At 36.5% G+C, this 18,681-nt stretch overlaps 1 protein-coding gene across 2 annotated transcripts; it reads right to left on the bottom strand.

Annotated features, from left to right (window-relative positions):
- Nucleotides 1-1,653: 1,653 nt before the first annotated feature.
- Nucleotides 1,654-9,001, bottom strand: LOC142973052 (uncharacterized). Of its 2 annotated transcripts, none has more exons than XM_076114594.1 (3): nt 8,850-9,001; nt 4,837-5,091; nt 1,654-4,101 (listed from the first exon to the last, which is right to left on the bottom strand). In XM_076114594.1, the coding sequence occupies exons 1-3, from the start codon at nt 8,890-8,892 to the stop codon at nt 2,252-2,254; spliced, it is 2,148 nt and encodes a 715-aa protein (XP_075970709.1). In that variant the 5' UTR covers nt 8,893-9,001; the 3' UTR covers nt 1,654-2,251. The 2 variants fall into 2 exon arrangements, with proteins under 2 accessions (XP_075970709.1, XP_075970710.1); XM_076114595.1 differs by having other exon boundaries at nt 4,867-5,091.
- Between the last annotated feature and the right edge of the window lie 9,680 nt (nt 9,002-18,681).

The following is an 18,681-nucleotide window of genomic DNA, read 5'->3' as shown; positions in this document are numbered from 1 at the left end:
CCGCATAATGTATATATCTGTACTATTGGTTGTAGTAATCAAATATAATTTGTAACAATATAATGTATAAGCTATACAAATGTAACACTATTTTTTTTCGTAATATTTCAAATCGACACTTCGATGGTACGTAGCAAAAGTATGTAACTGGTTTTTTCTCTACACTTGTGCTACTCGACAATAGATGGCACTAGATAATATAAATCATAATGTGAAAAATAAACCTGTTTCTAGTTGACCATAAGTTTGAATGACAAATATTGAATTTGTTTTTTTTTTTATTTATTTATTTATATTTATGTTTATTGTATTGTGTCGTAAGCACAAAACAACTTAAAACAAGCTTTATAAAACGGATTGAAACATCTACTTCGTAAAAACGCACATCTTCGTAGGAAAATCGTAAATTCTAAGACCGAACAGGCGCTTGACCGCTTCTTTTATTACGATGTGACGCTTTAATTTATTGAAAAATGCGCAAATCTGTTCTGTTTCTCCTCTATTTGTAGTCAATCCGCTTCTACGCTCAACTCTTTCACCCGTTAAATTAAGAACAAAACATAATATTGACTCTACAACGTTTAAATAAGTATTATTAAAAGAATTACATGACAGGTTAATGCTAAAAGGTGTGCAACAGGCGCGTTTTAGTAACCGTTCTATAGTTTAACAACTTAATAAAGAGTTGAACGCAAGGTTCGCAGCTGACGAAGGTATACAAAATCCAGAATTAAGAACATCAGTGAACCGCAGGCTTATGCAGCTTAGGCCTGTTTCACAATAACGTTTGTAACGAAATAACCAGAATTATTTAATATAATCTAGATAAATAGTGCATGCCATGACCCTCTATTAAGTTGTCGGACTATAGTATCACCATAAAAGTGCAACTGAGCTCGAGTCTAGTCACCTAAATATATAGTAAACTGGTCAACTCAATAATAATTGTAATACTTACAAATACACTGTGTATTCGCGTAAAATGGATCATACAAAATTAAAGTGGCCCTAACTCCTGGAGCCCTGTGCTAGGTTCAGCACCTATATATTTTACTAAAGCCAGTGTCTACGTAAGATAGATACGTCCCATAGATATGAATAACATTGATTAAAGGTCATTATCATCCTCCCATCTGATTCATAACTGTGGTAAACCTAACTTGTGGATATCCTTTGGATAAAATGACAGCTTGAAAGACAACATTCGACCTGATATGTATGTTGTATTAATTGGAAGTGGGGAATCTAGGGCTAAAATTTTATTTCATTAAAATTGTTTATTGTCATTTGATTGTCGGTAATAAATGTTATTTAATGTACCTCTATATCCTAAGGTTGAATAAAAATCGAAGGTTTTTAACCAATATTCCATAAACTTTAAACTTTGCTTCACCTATTTATATGACTTAGGAAATATTTTTTTATCTAAGACGTTAAATTAGGTGTCAATCTTTAACTGCTTCTGCCTTTCATTGACACTTAATAATGTGTATTCAAACTGTAGGTATGTTAGCATCGGTATGCAGATTATTATCAACATATCGTCACAGAGTAGTGTTGAAAGTGTTCTTTTGTTTGTCTGCATATGTGCAGTGCTCGGCTAAACGTCTAAATTGTTCAATGGTTCTCACGTGCTTTGAGAAGTGACACAAATTGCACAAGCTATTGTTTATTAAGAAAACTTTATTTACAATGAAATATTTTACAATCTATCGTCATAACTTACTTTCTACTGTACCTAGATAGAACATAAATCTATATCGTGAAACACCAATGTCGGCAAGCGCGAGTACAACTTCAACTTGCTTCAATTCATTATCGATTGTTTGTAAATACATACTTACACAGTAACAAACGACTTAAACCAATAGAAACATCAATAATAATATCACAAATAATTTAGGGTAACTACAGGTAAGCCTCTTTAGATTTAATTAGGTACATACGTATCATTTGTAGCATTCTTTTTGACTTTCATGTCAATAAATACTGTAATAAATATCGTCAAGTTTTATTTACAAAAGTTGTACTTCGATGGTCCAAACTGACTAACTGAAAATACGTTTCACTGTTATACTTCCGGGTGACAAACTTAAATCTACAAATTCTGCAATTAGACTCAACATTAAAATGAAAGTATTCCTTTGCTACAATAAGATAGTCCGATTCTACAAAGGCTACGTTTCATTTTGTTTCTGCTCTAAAGAGGCGACTAATTTAATGGCAGTGGTTTAACATTACACAGTAAAAATTACGATCTTTTTTTATTAGTTTTTCCAAATTCTTCTATATGGTCATACTCTGTGAATCCTGGGTCGGAATCATAGTACGCGTAGTCGTAGCTGTTGTCCTCCTTGTTGTTGACAGGATTCGCGAACTTGGGTGCGTGCGTGGAGGGTCGCGGCGGCACGGTCGGTGGCTGCGTGGGCGGCGCTGTGGCGCGGCTCGCTGGTCGTGGCGGACGTGTTTCTGGCACTCTGGGCGCAACCGTCGTTGGTCTTGCGGGAGCGTCGTTGGCGGGCGCAAATGTTTGTCCAATTCCTACAAAGTCCGCTGGCCGGGATGTTGTGGTGTATGTCTGATAGTAGTCGAAAGTGCGCTGCGTGTTCACGGTCTGGGGCTGAAATGTGGTAGTGTAAATGATCTCCGGTGCTCGAGTAGTCGGCGGGGCAGTCGGTGTGGGGGCAGGTCTGAAGGGTCGCGGAGCTGCAGTTTGCGCCACGGGTTTAGGAGGAGCTTGTGTTTTGGAGAATTTTTTACGATCTTCTGGCAGTCTGTTTCCGCTGGCGGCTATGTTGAGCGAATGTGCTCCGGCAAGTAGCTCGCGGTCGTATATTTCCGGTTTGTACTGTCCGTCGTCCTCGCCTTCTGGGGGGTGATATTGACCATCGTCTTCGTCGCTCTCGGCGTAGTTATTCGTTTGCGCATGGAAACCAATGTTAGTGTTGTATGCTACAGTATTTAGATTCGGAGGAGGTTCGGGACGGGTTGTCGTGTAAATTGTAGTAATCGGGGCGGCGGTTGTCGAAGGATAGTTGTTAAAATTGTTTTGTTTTGAGTAAGAGACAAAGTTATTTTTTTCTGGTTCGTAAGAGACGCTATTATAATTTTTATAAGCGATTGTGGTGGTCGGCAAGTTACGCGTGGTGGCACTGTAGTCAATAGTCGTAGGAGGCTCTCTTGCATTATTAAAGTTTTTCGCTCGTGCAAACTCAGGATCTCTTGGAACATCTACTACACTGAAGCTGTTCTTTACTTTGAAGGGTCGATTTTCGTTTTGTGTGTTAAGCCCTGGAGTCGACTGTGCATCGTAATTGTATAACTCTACCAGGCTATCCTTTTTATTATTATACCTTTGAGCATTAGTCGACTGTGGGAAAGGTGTAGAGGATGGACTATTCGGGAAGTATCGGTTTTGTTTCGGAGTGACGCGAGGCACCTCTACGTATTCGTCCTTATAATCTTTGTATTGTGGAGGTACATTAGGGGGAGGACTAAACGATTGTCTGTTCTGAGGAGCGGGACGGCGGTTGAAATTTTGCTGAGAATTAAAGTTTTGTTGATGATTGAAGTTTTGTTGTTGTTGGTTATAGTTTTGTTGGGTGTTGTAATTTTGCTGAGATTGTTGTGGCTCTGGATAATTGGGTTGTTGTGGTGTGTTAGGAGAGGGCGTGGTGGTAGGTGCTTTAGTCGAAACGTAAATAGGGCGTTTTCTTACAAGTTTCCGTTTTGAACCACCTTCATATTGAGGACGGCTGGAAGGTTGGGGTGGTGGTGGTGGGGCTGGGGTAGTATATTGAGTGGTAGGGAAGGTTCTTTGAGTGGTGGGTCTTCTGAAAGATTGACGCGGGTGCGTTTGAGGGGAGGGTGCGGGTTGTGTTGGCTGTGCGGGAGACGCGGTAGGGGCGGACTCATCACGACCGCGGTCGCGCTGTCCACTGAAAAAGTCGGAAGAATGTGCTGCGCGTAGATCCGAGTCAGGTCTGTTGGGAGCGACGTTGTTCTGTGACAAGCGACGGTCTCCGGTCTCGGCGCGCTGGAGACCAAACTCCGCTTCATCGTCACGATTTCCATAAGACGACAACTTCTTGGTGTCAAATCCTGTTATACAGAAATAGAACTATTGTTTTTTATTTGTTGACACCGTCATTAAGTTTGGTCGGTAATAAAGCTTCAGCTCGCACATTCAGTTACGAGAAAAGGCGCTATTTTTGCGACGCCTTCCATAACTTGTGGTTATATTAAAAGCTGCTAATGCAAGCACATACGGCCGAAGCTTATATTATGCGTCATATTACTAATAGTTGCTCTACTCGATAACATATTATTATATACTACGGCATTTTTTTTAACTAGGGCCCGATATTTAGGCAATCTCATAACGTAGTACAAGATTGGGAATCTTCAAAAATGGGCAGTAAGACACAAATTTTATGTACCTAGAGGTACATTACTTTAACTTACTAATGAACTCTGCAAACATATAAAGCAAATTAATAAACTACTGTTCTAATCTAAGCAGTTTAAAAAACGCGCATGTCATAACTACATAGCTTAGGCTAATTAACAGCGACACTCACAAATATGGGAAGACGTTCCAATGAAAGAGGTGGCAATCCAAAAAGTACTCCAGCCACAGCACCCTTTCTACTTGTAGAACGTTAACGATAACGTACATAACGTACGCTACGACGATAACCTCATATAGGTTATCTGACGTACAGCTGTGCGAAGACAACTGAAAATTCCACTTCGTATCCGACACTTATCCAGAAGTGTTGAAACCGGGGCCAAGTTATTTATTTGTGAGTGTTTTGTTAGTGGCGAAGCGCTCACCGGATCCGATCCTGTAGAGATCAAACTGACCGTCGTAGATGTCAGCTGGGCAGGCGAGCGGGTCGTCGTCGCCCCAGTCCGTGCACGTCTGCGCCTCTTGGTGGAACAGCGTGCCGGGGGGACAGAAGAACCTGAAGTCTCTTATACCGCCGCCGGCCACTCGCACGCACACGTGGAACGCTTTGCAACCTGACTTCGCATCTGCGTAGTAAGCACCCAGGATGCGACCTTTACAGTTGAAACGCTCTGCTCCCCCTGCGTATACAAACACACGTGTAAACGTATATGTCAAAACAACAACTGTATTTCCCATACACTCAGTGCGACATTAATAAGTAGAATTTCCCAAATAACCGAGTTGTCTAGAAACATAGTATGTCAATAATCGCATTTTCACCAGCTAAATACCACTTTCACGCTCTGAAATAAAACTGAACATTTATGTAAATCGCTGAAAATATTTGATGTAAGAATTAATTCGTTTTGAAGTTGATTTATTGCTCGTGCTGAAGATAGTCTACGCTTTAATTACAGAATCTTGTATTTAGTTTATCTCATTGCAATCCTAACCGCGTTTGAATGTGTAATTAGTGTAGCGTCCACGAACTACAGTTGATTTCTAATTACAGTATTTTAGTTTTACGTCACTACGAAAATGTTTGAGAAATGCAAAAATGGGTTTCACCGGTATTTGTTACATAAGGATGTTATAAATCATACGGTCAGCATTTGTAATCTTACATGTATGTATTATGATTTAAATGGCCATTATTTCCACGTTTGTTTTAAATTACCCAAGTTTTGCGGTTAATACATCATGCGGTTTTAGACAAATAACCACGAAACTTTTCATTACATTTACAACCGGTAACAATTCACTTCAGGTAATTTACTAGCGAATAGGTGATTTATAAACAAAAAAATAAGTGCTTAAACTTATCATTAAACAGATTTTTCATTGATAAATAAGTAATGGCCACGTTCACAATCCTTTGACTTTGGGCCACGTTTGATGGCAATGATAGAGTATTTCTCATCGTCCAAGGCGACCATTGTACAAAAAGTACGACACTTAGAGTAAACGTGCAGCAATAACTAGGTGGAGTGTTGGTAAAACGTAGCTCTAATGAGACGAGTACATTGCGTCATATAACGAGTATCGTGAACACGCTAATCCCGGTGAATGTTGCCACTAACATCTATTCGAGAGCACTGACCTGGACCTCTACTAAATTAACGATAACATAAAATTTTGTGTATTTTTCACGGATCTATACAATCGCCTTTATATTGATTTTCCAAATCAAATCGAACTCCAGCAACAGATCGTAAGCGGCAGTAAATCGAATCTAAAGCACTTTGTTACGAAAAGTGTATGCAGGGATAATATGCAATTCGAAACAACATGTTGAACTAAATGTGTTACGAGTGTAACCAATGCTATACTTGTTAACTATATATAACACGATATTTCTGAGTTCTGTACTACACAATTTCCTATGTTTCCAATGTAGAGCTGGTTGAAGAAAGAAAATGATTAAGTATATTCTTTTCTCTGAAATATGAAACATTAATAATATAAGTCAACGATAAACTAATGTTAATTCATACTGGTCGGATGTTTAAAGTCGGTTAGCCCTGTAGTTTCTAGATACTTCTTAGTCTAACCTTCAAGTAACATTTCAAGACCTAAATAAACAGCTTATTAGCGTCTGATATGTTGGATTAATTTAGATATTTGAATAGTCGGTAAAGTTCAAACATTCGCATTCCCATGCGTGAGGCGTATATGTGGTGCTATGTGTTACACCGTGAGAGGGGGCAGTGGGGTGAGAGATAAGATCGCGGGCTCGCTTGCGCAACGCCGCGCGCCGTAAGGTGCCATAGCATCCTCTGCGAAAGGTCACCTCACTAACTTATGTAAGTGTAATAATGTCTAACTGTAAGACGCTCGCAAACTAATTTAGATTTTTTTAACAATAAAAAGGTCAGTTCGCAAATTAAAGGATTGATGGGTACCATTAGCAATCGCTGTTAATAGTTAAATAATGAACCTAGTCGAGTTAAGTAAAAATTCTTTACGCACATAAAAATAGGATTGCCATAAATATCATCAATAATCTTACAAATATATTATGATGGCATGTATAAGTAATGACTATGAACTCTATTGTGATACATTTTTAACAAAATAATAAACGATGATTATACAAATACCCGTAAAATTGATTATCGCAATTACGTGTCAAGAATTCGGCTATTAGATTATAAATATGTCACAATAGCATGTAATACCGGAACCTTTATATTCGTTTATTTGTTTTGTACACCACAATAATGTTGTAAACCAGTGAGTGGTTCACTAAACGATTTGTTCTAATGTATGCAGTGACGAAGTGACGTAACGCAGTGTTGTGATGAGTCAGCCGATATGTTCGATTTATACAATCGATCGTTACCTTATTATACTCAATGAAATTATGAAATACTACTTTGTCCAAAACAAATAAATGTCGATTCAGGTACACTTTCGCTTTCATTCATATTAACACAAGGTAAACGTTATTTTTCTCACGCTTTGATTGTTACAATTCAATACATTGATTTTCCACACAATAACAGTGTGCAAAAAAACTTATTGGTTCACATTACAAAATATTTTCCCGTGTAGGCCTGATATTAACTCACGTTTATACAAAATTATGCACATGCAAAGATGTGAATCTAACGAACAAAATGCGTGTGATTTGTAAGTATATCGTAACTTTGGAGACTAGACTAGGCACCATCTGATATTGCCCTAAAATAGCGGCCTAACCATATTTCGCGGCCGAAGGGAAGGGATTAAATATCATACACGAATGACTACATTAACCACAGACTAGGCTAGCAATTGCCTAACTGTACTTGGAGGCCGGTCTCTGCGATGCGACCTACCTAACTACAGACACCTTCAACCACAATATTTCGTAAACATCAAAGCCCAACCGCGACTTCGGCCCCATGTATGACAATCTAGAAAATTGTACACGAGATGACCTATTTGGGTCAGAGAGCGTCGTTCGCTCATTAATAATGTTAACAGTCACGACAGGGAGGTAAGTGCCCAAACACATGGACCTTGAGGCTACTCATCCGTTCGCTGGCGGCCGTCATGCCGCCCCAGTTCGTACGGAGAGCGGAGCGTGGGAAAATCACTTATGCAAATCCGGGGAATCGATTATCGTGGCGATGCGCGATCGGTTGCGCGGCGCGGGCGCTGCGACGACCAAATGGAAAGTGCATCGGTTGCGCAATGACGCCGGTGCACTACGCTCCTACCGGCGCCGTGCAAGGAGCCTGCGCATCTCATGTGCAGCTACGCAATGTGCAGTTCTATGGAATCTAATTTGGGCTTGGCACATTCGATAATTTGTATTCGTACGTTGAAATTACTCGATTTAAAATTGTTAAAGATATCATTATTTTTGTTTGCAACAGTCTATACCAATCTCACTAACAAATTTTCATAAACATCGATATACCTAAGTTTAAAATTATTCTATGGTTACAAAATAAGTTTCAGATGTGAGTAGTTTTGCATATAAACTTTTTATGTTTATAAGTAAGCATTTTGAACTCACAAATTTTAAAGGTGATTATTTATTATGATTGCCAAAAAAAAACAAAAAAGTAGTACAATTTCCCACACGCCCGGACGTCCTGCACATTAGACACACTGAAACTGCGTGTTATACTTTCACAGAGATGCGCACGCGCGTTGCAACCGTGCTGCACTAACACCATTATTTCCTCACTCAATAGCAATAAAAACACTGGATTCTCGATTACTGAGGAGAAAAACACACAAAACTGGATTCTTCGAATATGCAGCGTTACCTTATTTGGCACCTTACAATAAAAAAATGCACGCTAAACGTAATTCCGGTCACTTCCGATATAGTCACAGTTGAGTGCAGCGGGCGTCGGAACAGGTGCGGCTGAGGATCACATGCCGCTGTCGGTCGACTTACCCAAGATGGGGAGCAATGTTAGCAAGATCCACACAGGGGACATGTTGTCGCGAGGTGCGTCGCGAAGGGACTGGCGGTTGGATGCGCTCGCGCCGCCCGCCCGACCTGCGAGGAGGGGAGATCTGAAAGCTCGCCGCCCGCCCGCTGACGACCACTGCACGATCACAGCCTACGATTAAACCGTGGAACAATTCAGCGATTTATCGACGCTTAACATCATTTTCCGCTGGTAGAGTGCGATTTGATGGTGACTTTGGCATGTAATCTTTGTACATTTGGTGAAATTCACCTTTATTGTGGACATTGCCCGTCACCAAGACGTCGTGCAATATTTACAACAATTTTGAAAACTGAATATGTATTTATGTTAAGAGAGAGTTTGACCCTTATTTTTACTTCTTGTCAGTTTGGATTAAATAATCTTCGGATGCGGCCTATCATAATAGGTTAAATGAACACTCAACGCGTTGTGCAACTGATTTTCCTTAGACTATGGCATAACAGTGAAAACATTCGCGTGATTTATTAGACATAAGCGATGTCTATCTTGACGAACTATTGTTTTGTATGTTCATTAGTCAAACATTTTATTGCATTACGTCATGTGCGCCGACATTGTATCTATTAATTCTGCGTTCCTATCTATTGGGAAAACTATCAATTAGATGACTCGGTATATTGTATTGTACAAGGTAATGTTCACTTGTTTCTGATTATATCATTACGTGGAGGTGTTGAGAGCTTTAGATTTAAGTAAATAGTTTCGTTAATTATTGAAAGTAACTGGAAATTTTCACAAAACATCGCAACTCATCGAAAATCTCCTATTCTATCAAATACGAATAAGAATACGAATTCAAAAATCTTAAAAATATACTTCCAGTATATAATGAAAAGCCTTTTTTTACATACACCTATCATACAAACATTGCATAATCCCATTAGGAGTTCATTTACAAGGATGTAATTATCGCTTTACTTATACAAAAGTAGGCGCGTGAGACATAATATGTGACATAAAAAGATGCATCTGCTACACATGTATTATGTAGCGGAGATTATATACGCAGACGCACGTAACTTGACATTATGTAAATAACTATAATAATGGTATACACTATATTATTATACTTACTAGTCACTAGTCTTCATAGTAATGTCGTTAGTACAAGTTGTAGGAAGAAACACACAAATGCAACTATTGAACTGTTATATTGAAAGTTATTGAATGGTTTTTGTCGAATAGCCAATGACTTCGTACTTCTAGTTGTGAATTTAATACGAGTAAATGAAATGATAATGTGAATTTTAGTTTTTGCAACAAAAAAGATAAATAAAATCTAAAATTACTTACTGTTTTTACGTGTTTGGGAAGTATATTATTAGAATGTACTATCACTGTGTCTGGTTTTCTTTTATTTATGCGAATCAGTACTTAGTGTTTAACTAGTTTTAATCAATGTTTTGATAGTTGCTTGAAAAGTACTGTCCCCATCAATGAATTACTATGTACCAAAATAACAATGATATAAAAGTTATTTAGGTGAAAAATCTAGTAAAGAATGTCTGCCTTGGGTTAGGGAGTATCAACGTAACTAGAATAAAATGTTTTTCACAGAAGTGTACAAATGTAAAAGATATAAATCAGTGGTTAGGCGTGGGACACCATAATGATTGTGCCTACATGTAATACCTCGCAACCCACTGTTTGGTGGATTAAGTACCTGCAATTAATGAATGAAACAAGCATATTGTCTGATGACTCACGGCTAACAGTTGCCATTGAGCTGAACAAACAACGCGGTGATTTATCTAAGGAGGTTTAATTGAGGAACACAATAACTACGCGAGATAAACGCAAGGATGAGAGTTACCATACCCGTTCACATTGTTACAACTTCGCGAAGCCGAAGTGGAAAATAATAAACAAATATTTTTTTATTGCTTTAATGTCTTGATTCTTATCTTTATAATCCTTAGTGACAAGGTATACCAATTAATTCATAGAATGTATGTAAAGGAAAAATAATTTCAACTCTAAATTAAATTTCAACTAGTTTTAACACACCATTATAACAACCCAAAGTTCCAAGAAGATGAATTCAAAAATATTACCGCTAAGATTTCTGTCAAATTCTGTTTAGGCGATGCCTTTAAATATCATGATAAACAGCATTAACTTTATTTAGAGATTGATACTATGAGACATGGCAACACGGAGACGAAAATAGACTGTCATATATATCAATCGTTGACGGTGAAAGGGTTAAATTAAACGAAGAGGTTGCAAAAGTTAGTGCACGCATGGATCGGATATTTAGTTATAGCACGAGCGCGCGCGACAGGCAGGCGGGCGCTAAGTCGTGAAACATTCCCATGAGGCGTCTGCTTGCTTCACGCGGCCCTTGTTTCGTGCACACGCTCTCATCGTACCTACCACGGACCCTTATTACACTAACGACTTACTAAACTACACTACTGTTGAGTGGATCGAGATAGGGTTCGGTAGCACAAAGTTCTTCTTTATCACCTGTTTTCGGTAACTTTCAGGTCACCGTAAGGTATTTTCTTTATCTCAAAGATTGGCTTATTTTTAATACACGTAATTAACGATAAAAACAAAAAAACATACTAAAAATTCAAACATACATGTACTTTGGCAGAGTCTGAACTAAAACATAAATAGTTTTAGGATTAAAGTAAAATGAAATGCAGGCAATTTGTATCAATCAGTAAGATGGGTGTGTAACTTCATTGTTATTGCATAATTGTAATCAGTGTCATTGTTATGTAAATTAAAATAATTTTGTCCTTCTTAAAAGCTAATTATCCAATTAGTATAAAACCTATGTAACCGCTGTCAACCGTTTCCACTTTATTATCCATTTCAGACGCCCAAATCCCACGCATGTCATTTTATATTTAATTAAAACCATTTTTAGAAACAAAAACGCACCTACATTCTTATATAATCGACAACATAAATATAAAGTAAATTCATTTCATCGTGTCATGAGGTTAACATAGTGTTGTTTGAAACGAGATTAGGAACAGTTCCCATGGTAGGTAACGAGGCAGAGCCGAGGGTCGCACGACACGCCGACGACAACGGGCGGCGACGTCGTCACACCGAGCGTCGCCACCACGCCGACGCGGCCACGCAACACCCTATGTAACTGTGATCAACTGTCGCAATTTCTTACTAAATTGTAATTACCTTCATAACTCATATTCTCACATGCCTGAACGCTATAATTATTCAGCCACTCAATAAGCATGACAGTAAAGTCAACACATTAAACCGGTAAACCATAAAATTGTATACGGAAATGTAAGATTGTATCTTTTCGCTCTATTCATCCGACGCGTACAGCTTTCGCGGTGTAAATAAGTCTTTTAACACCCCATTGTTAAGAGGCGAGGCGTCTCTCGTAACTTTACGAGAAAATTCACTCAGGTGTAGTGCATTGTGATTTTCACAAGTTATTTTATACCTGCCACTCTAATGTGCGACATAAGAATGCAATAACTTACGCTTTAATACTTATGTACTAAAATAAAAATTGTGAGATTAGCAATAAATATCGTATGTTACATAATTATAAGAAATTTATAGGAAAATTATAGGAAATTCAACTTTAATTCTAGTGAAACAACCAAAAAATCGTGTAAGTTTTTCCATCGTCTCCGTAAATATTGTCCGTAAATAATAAAACACGAAGATTATGTGAGGTCAACTTTCAACTATAACACCGGTACAGTCACGATTATTGCTCATTTATCACTTGCGCTTTTGTTTTGCATCCCGCTGGCTGACAAATTATTCCTTTATATTGGACTTTATGTGATTGTAATAAGAGCTGTTGAATTGTCACCGAGTTGCTTAACAGAGTGGCGTGTATTGTCTTGCGTCCATCCGTCTGGACCATTATAACAATCAACACAATAGACGCACGATGAAGCAAACAGAAATAACTTCTAGTCTACACACTGATGCATGCCCAACTAGCACACAAGCGCTATAACAAGCTGTACAATGGCCGGTTAAAGGATTTTTATAACGCCTAAGGCTCCTTAGTAAGAAGTATAGTGGTTCTATAAGCGGCTACAGATCTCTTGTAGCGTCAAATAGGCCCATACTGTCCAGCTTATAGCTCGATATTGGATCTACAGTGGTCGTAAATAGTAATTATAATAGTACGTAGTATAGTAGTAATACAGGAGCGCTAAAATAAGATGAAGGTGGTATAATCGCGGTACAAGAGCTTTTTCGCAGCTTCGTGGCGCTTACCAGCTGTTGTACAGAGGTGGTTAGCGCCACGAGCGTTCGAAAAAGCTCTTGCAGCGCGATTATACCACCTTTACCTTATTTTAGCGCTACTGTGTAACGGTTATAAATGCTAACGCTCTAAATTAGTAATATAGTCGGTTTATTATGGTGTAAACTAAATATATTTTTTTAAAATGAATCATCAGTGACAAATGAGGAGACATTTTATTTTTACGGATTGGATTATTAAAATAACAAGTAGTCCATCGCTTTTATTTCTTTGTGTACGTGATATGAAAGTGCGAGTTCAAGTTTGCTGTCAATATATATGTATATTATCGTCAATATTTTCATGCGCCCTCAAAATATTCAGTTTTAAGTGCAAAAATTATATAGATATGTGGATTTGGAAATTGTATTTTGAACATAAATAAGACTTTGAGGGTAACAGATAATTTAATTAGGGTTATAGGTAATAAAAAATGATTTTAATTATGTTAACGTTACCAGGCTATAGATTTATATGATCTTCAAAAGATCGTAATAACCTCAAAAAATATGTTTACCAAATGCTATAATGGCGTCTCGATCAAGCAGCTCTCAGAGTTGGTTACATCTGCTCTAGCGCCTTAAGCTGTACAAAGGCTCTAGTGTTTGCTGTTGTAGACCTCAAGGTTCTGCAGTTGTGGCATAGGAGTGCTTCAATATAACTGTTTTGGTCGCACACCAGCATTTTACTCGTACTTTTAGGGGTCAGTCGTTGAATATTAAAATAGTTTGAAAATCTTTTTTATTTTATTTTATTTTATTTTATTTTATTTTATTTTATTTTATTTTATTTTATTTTATTTTATTTTATTTTATTTTATTTTATTTTATTTTATTTTATTTTATTTTATTTTATTTTATTTTATTTTATTTTATTTTATTTTATTTTATTTTATTTTATTTTATTTTATTTTATTTTATTTTATTTTATTTTATTTTATTTTATTTTATTTTATTTTATTTTATTTTATTTTATTTTATTTTATTTTATTTTATTTTATTTTATTTTATTTTATTTTATTTTATTTTATTTTATTTTATTTTATTTTATTTTATTTTATTTTATTTTATTTTATTTTATTTTATTTTATTTTATTTTATTTTATTTTATTTTATTTTATTTTATTTTATTTTATTTTATTTTATTTTATTTTATTTTATTTTATTTTATTTTATTTTATTTTATTTTATTTTATTTTATTTTATTTTATTTTATTTTATTTTATTTTATTTTATTTTATTTTATTTTATTTTATGAGACTGAACCACCACTGCACCTATGTAAATATATTATGATAATAATTTTAAGCTTTAGTATAAAGGTATATTACTCGGTTATAGCGCTTTAGGTGCTTAACATAATTCTGTAATCCCCATGGCTGTAAAAATGTTTCGAATGATACCTTATACATCTATTTGCCGTACAGAAGCCATATAAATATCTGATATAACGCTCAAGGCGCTATTAAAGACCTAGGCAACTCTTTTATAGATGAGTAATACATTAGCCCTAAAAAAATCTGTTATAGAACCTAAGGCATTACAAAAAGCTTATTTACGCTCTTGAGCGCTATAAGCGCAACGCATAACTCCGTTTAAACTCCTTTACCTCCTAAAGTCCCCTTATACAGTTAACGGTGTTATAGAAGATTCCATTAACTCAGTTATACTTCCCTAGGCTGTCTAGCGATGCAATTACATGCTCATATATCACTATAAGTCATTAGTTTCCTACTAAACGGCTACTGTCCCGCCTAGCTGTTAAAGGGTTTTTTAAATAGCTAGTATACAACTTATAGAGAATTGTACAGCATTTGAACGACTCTTATGCAACTATCAGGCTGTATAACGACTGTATAAGCAGCTTGTGTGCTAGTTGGGTGTGAACGTGTGGTCTATTTACTCTAGCCTCGTTCAACAATACTCATTAGTCAAAGACTTTGCAACACTAGTTACTAGTTAATCAGTTTTAGGTTTCATTGTAACATTTGCCTAAAGTGTACAAACATGTATGTAGGTAATGTAAACTCTCTCGGCTCCTGCACTCTGCGGGCAGCACGTGCCGTCGTGTATTCTACTATAGGCAATGTATATAGCTATGAACATACCGCAGTTTCTCGCTGAACATTTACATAAGAAAATCAGTAATTTTCGTGTAACCCGCTTGTTGGGACATTAAACATGAACAGGGAAGTTAAAAAGTAAAATGTTGATTCCAATCTTAATTTAGTGAAGTCTCATGTTATCTTCAACTTCGTGTTAAACAAATGAGATAAATCGCAAACGAACACGAGGGACACTCACGTACTTAATGTATATTTTTGCATATTCATAACATGTAGAGAGAAATCTTTGCACGAGTGAAATGTTTCTGTTATACTTTGCTCTTACATTCCCAACAATCACTTTCTTTCGTTGCGAATATTACACTTACACGTAAAACTAGAATCGTCTTATAATTGTTCAAACAAGGTTCAAACGATCGCACCGCGGACACATCCATCACACGTGATGCACCTTATAATGTAACTTAATTAACCTTTATGTCGGGTTTAATTAATAAAATTACCATCAAAGAACGCGCGCCTTTATAACCCATTTACATAATAAAGTGCTTCGTTTGACTATGATTTATTTATAGATGTTATGTTAGTTTGGCACGATGGCGTGCATCAAACGGGTTTAACACGGAGCCTCGTTTAAGGACGCAATCGTGTCTCCGGCTAATGTCGCAAACTGGTGAGCATCTGACCTGTATTACGTTTCCATAGCGATGTTAGTCGAGGTGCAGTACCGGCTCACGTATTGTATGATCAGCTGCACTTACTTTCAATTTCTAAACTAGAAGCTCATCCATCTTTAATTAGTGATTCAATACTTGTGTTGTTTCGTAAATGTTAACATAACAATTACACGCTGATGTATAGATATAATTTTTGAAATCAATCAAAGTTCGTATGCGTATGCGTATTCGCCATGACTTTGAAATGATTGATGGTGAGATACAACGAAATAGTTATGGAGTTGTAACAGGCCGGTGCGCGTTGATGTCTTTTGTACAGTGAAGGGTTTTAGAAGTTTATTATTATTATTTTATTCAAAAATAAAGATTTGGTGATGAGATTCTTAGTTTCCGATTACATTTAATCCACTGAATGTATATTTTGTCAGTTTATTATTAACAATTAGAATTCATTCGTCTATCAATATCATAAAAATCTACTAACTAAAATGTAAAAGTATTTTTTTTTTCATATGTCAAACGTTGTCAAACTCTGACTGCATATACTAGCACATGTATTTTTGAATGAGTTTACAGAACGATTAAATATTACTTCATGATAAGTGATGTAAGTTCACTTGCGAAGGTTATATTTTCATCTATGTGTGTATAAAGGTCGATTGCTCATTAAATATCCATCAAAGTATACACTATAAATATACATATTTAATTCAACCCTAATATAATATAATTAGAGTGCCTACACAATACTATCATACAACCAATTAGATAATTGATAAGTTGTAAATACCCAACTTATTACCACAACTATATAGCTATCGTCAAATGGCCAAAGGTACGCAGAACATTGATGAATTTAAACCACATGTACGAAGTAGGTACAGCTGACTTAGGTACTTAATAGTTAATGCAACGTGCGGGAATGTATGAATAATTGTACAATATGAGATAGAGACACGTTTATACATGTACGAGGTATATAACGGGGGGCTATTACGAGAGGTAAAGGGGGCTATTACGCTAAGCGCGACGTTTCGCAACGTGCGTAGAATGCGGCTCGGCCAATTAATCCGCGCGAGATGAGCGCGCTGCCCGATGTCCGCTGTACGCACGCACTCGCGCTCAGCACGGTGTATTTGATACTGTTTATTTCGTGTTCTTATTAAAAAATATATTTCCTTACCCCCTTTACCTACGGACCACGGTTTACCCAATCTGAGATTATTATTGTATACAATTTTCTACTTTAATACGTTGACGAAAAGCAAATAACAAATTCTTAGCATTCTCACACATGTTAAAGTTTTCATCCTAAAAAGAACAAATTTTAACGACACTATTATAGTTTTCTGATATACATTAATATTACCTAATATAATGAAATACAACAATAAGTACTTATTTTCTAAAACTTTAATGTCGTTCTTAAAATACAATAACGTTTCATAAATACAATAAACATACGATTAAATAGCAATACGTAAGAACAGAAGACTTTCCCTGGAACTGCAATTTAGTAGTGTAATGAGTGAATTGTTTAATTAACAGCTTATTTGCACGTGAAGGAACGCCCAGCTCGATGGCTACAATCTTAAAACTTCCGCTTCCATATATTTCTTCACGCAAGCACGCCAGTTCCTACGCTCATCATTCACCTTCACTTGTTACTGAAAATACAATGTATTGTTCTAAAACCTAATTTCACCACTGAAATATTACTGCAATCTCCAAAATTCCTTGTCTTTCATGTCCAGCTTATTGGTAATATGAGGGTCAAATATAGAGCAACACTACTAGACTGGTATGGTTTGTATAGCAATCAATAACAAAAATACATTTTCGTGTAATTATTGTACTGAACAAATGACACGTAACAATAAATACAGTCTTTTATATCTAACAGTTTTATATGGGTTATCAAGATGCCTTACCGCGAGTGCGTGTAACCAAGATGGGCCTTCCAACGATATGGTAAGTTGCGTCAGCCGCCGCGGGCGCTGCCGGGGGTCACCGGCTCGCACATCCGCGGTACACCCGCTACTCGCTCACAGTGGGACCGCCGCCGCACCATCGACCCGAGGTCACACTGATAGCGGACAACTACAACCACTAACGATGCCTAATCACAACATCTTATTGTTGGATTACTATCTTTTAAAATGTAAAAATACATGTGAAGAATGACAATGGTTTTATCTAAATATGTGCTTTAAGAGTGGAAAAAAATAGTTGCGGAAATATTTTTGTTAGTAAATAATTATGGTATGTTTTTGTGAATGGTTAACTAGATGTTAACTTGATGTTCCAAGATATTTCCTGTTTCCTGTGTTGAAATTTCAATACAATTATAAATCTCGAAACTGTAATTTAAAAATTATCTACAGTTAAACGCATTGTGCTTCAACTAGTCCACAGTGACTCCACAACAAATGCCTGTTTATAAATGGCTAGACTGAACCCTCATGATGAATCCTACACTCGATTTTCACAGAAATCAAGTAACGAGGAACGTTTATAACATGCATACTTTATCCTTTATTTAGCTAAGTTTCGAGGCCGTTCCAATATTAATGATCAAGTAAGAGGCACATCTAGAGCTCGGCACATGTAAGTAGCTTAAAATAGTTCCAGTCACTTTAATATTAAGAAATGTTATAGATTTGCCTATCCTTAAACTGAAGGTAATTCTACTTGAAATGTAATTGCTAAACTATGTTTCAAGTTCCAGATAGTTATGATAGTTGTTTAATAATAATAGTGTATTAAAGCAA

Source organism: Anticarsia gemmatalis, chromosome 5, assembly GCF_050436995.1.
Source record: "Anticarsia gemmatalis isolate Benzon Research Colony breed Stoneville strain chromosome 5, ilAntGemm2 primary, whole genome shotgun sequence".
NCBI classification, from domain to species: Eukaryota; Metazoa; Arthropoda; class Insecta; order Lepidoptera; family Erebidae; genus Anticarsia; species Anticarsia gemmatalis.
The sequence above is the reverse complement of the archived record's forward strand: the minus strand, read 5'-3'. Positions and strand labels throughout refer to the sequence as shown.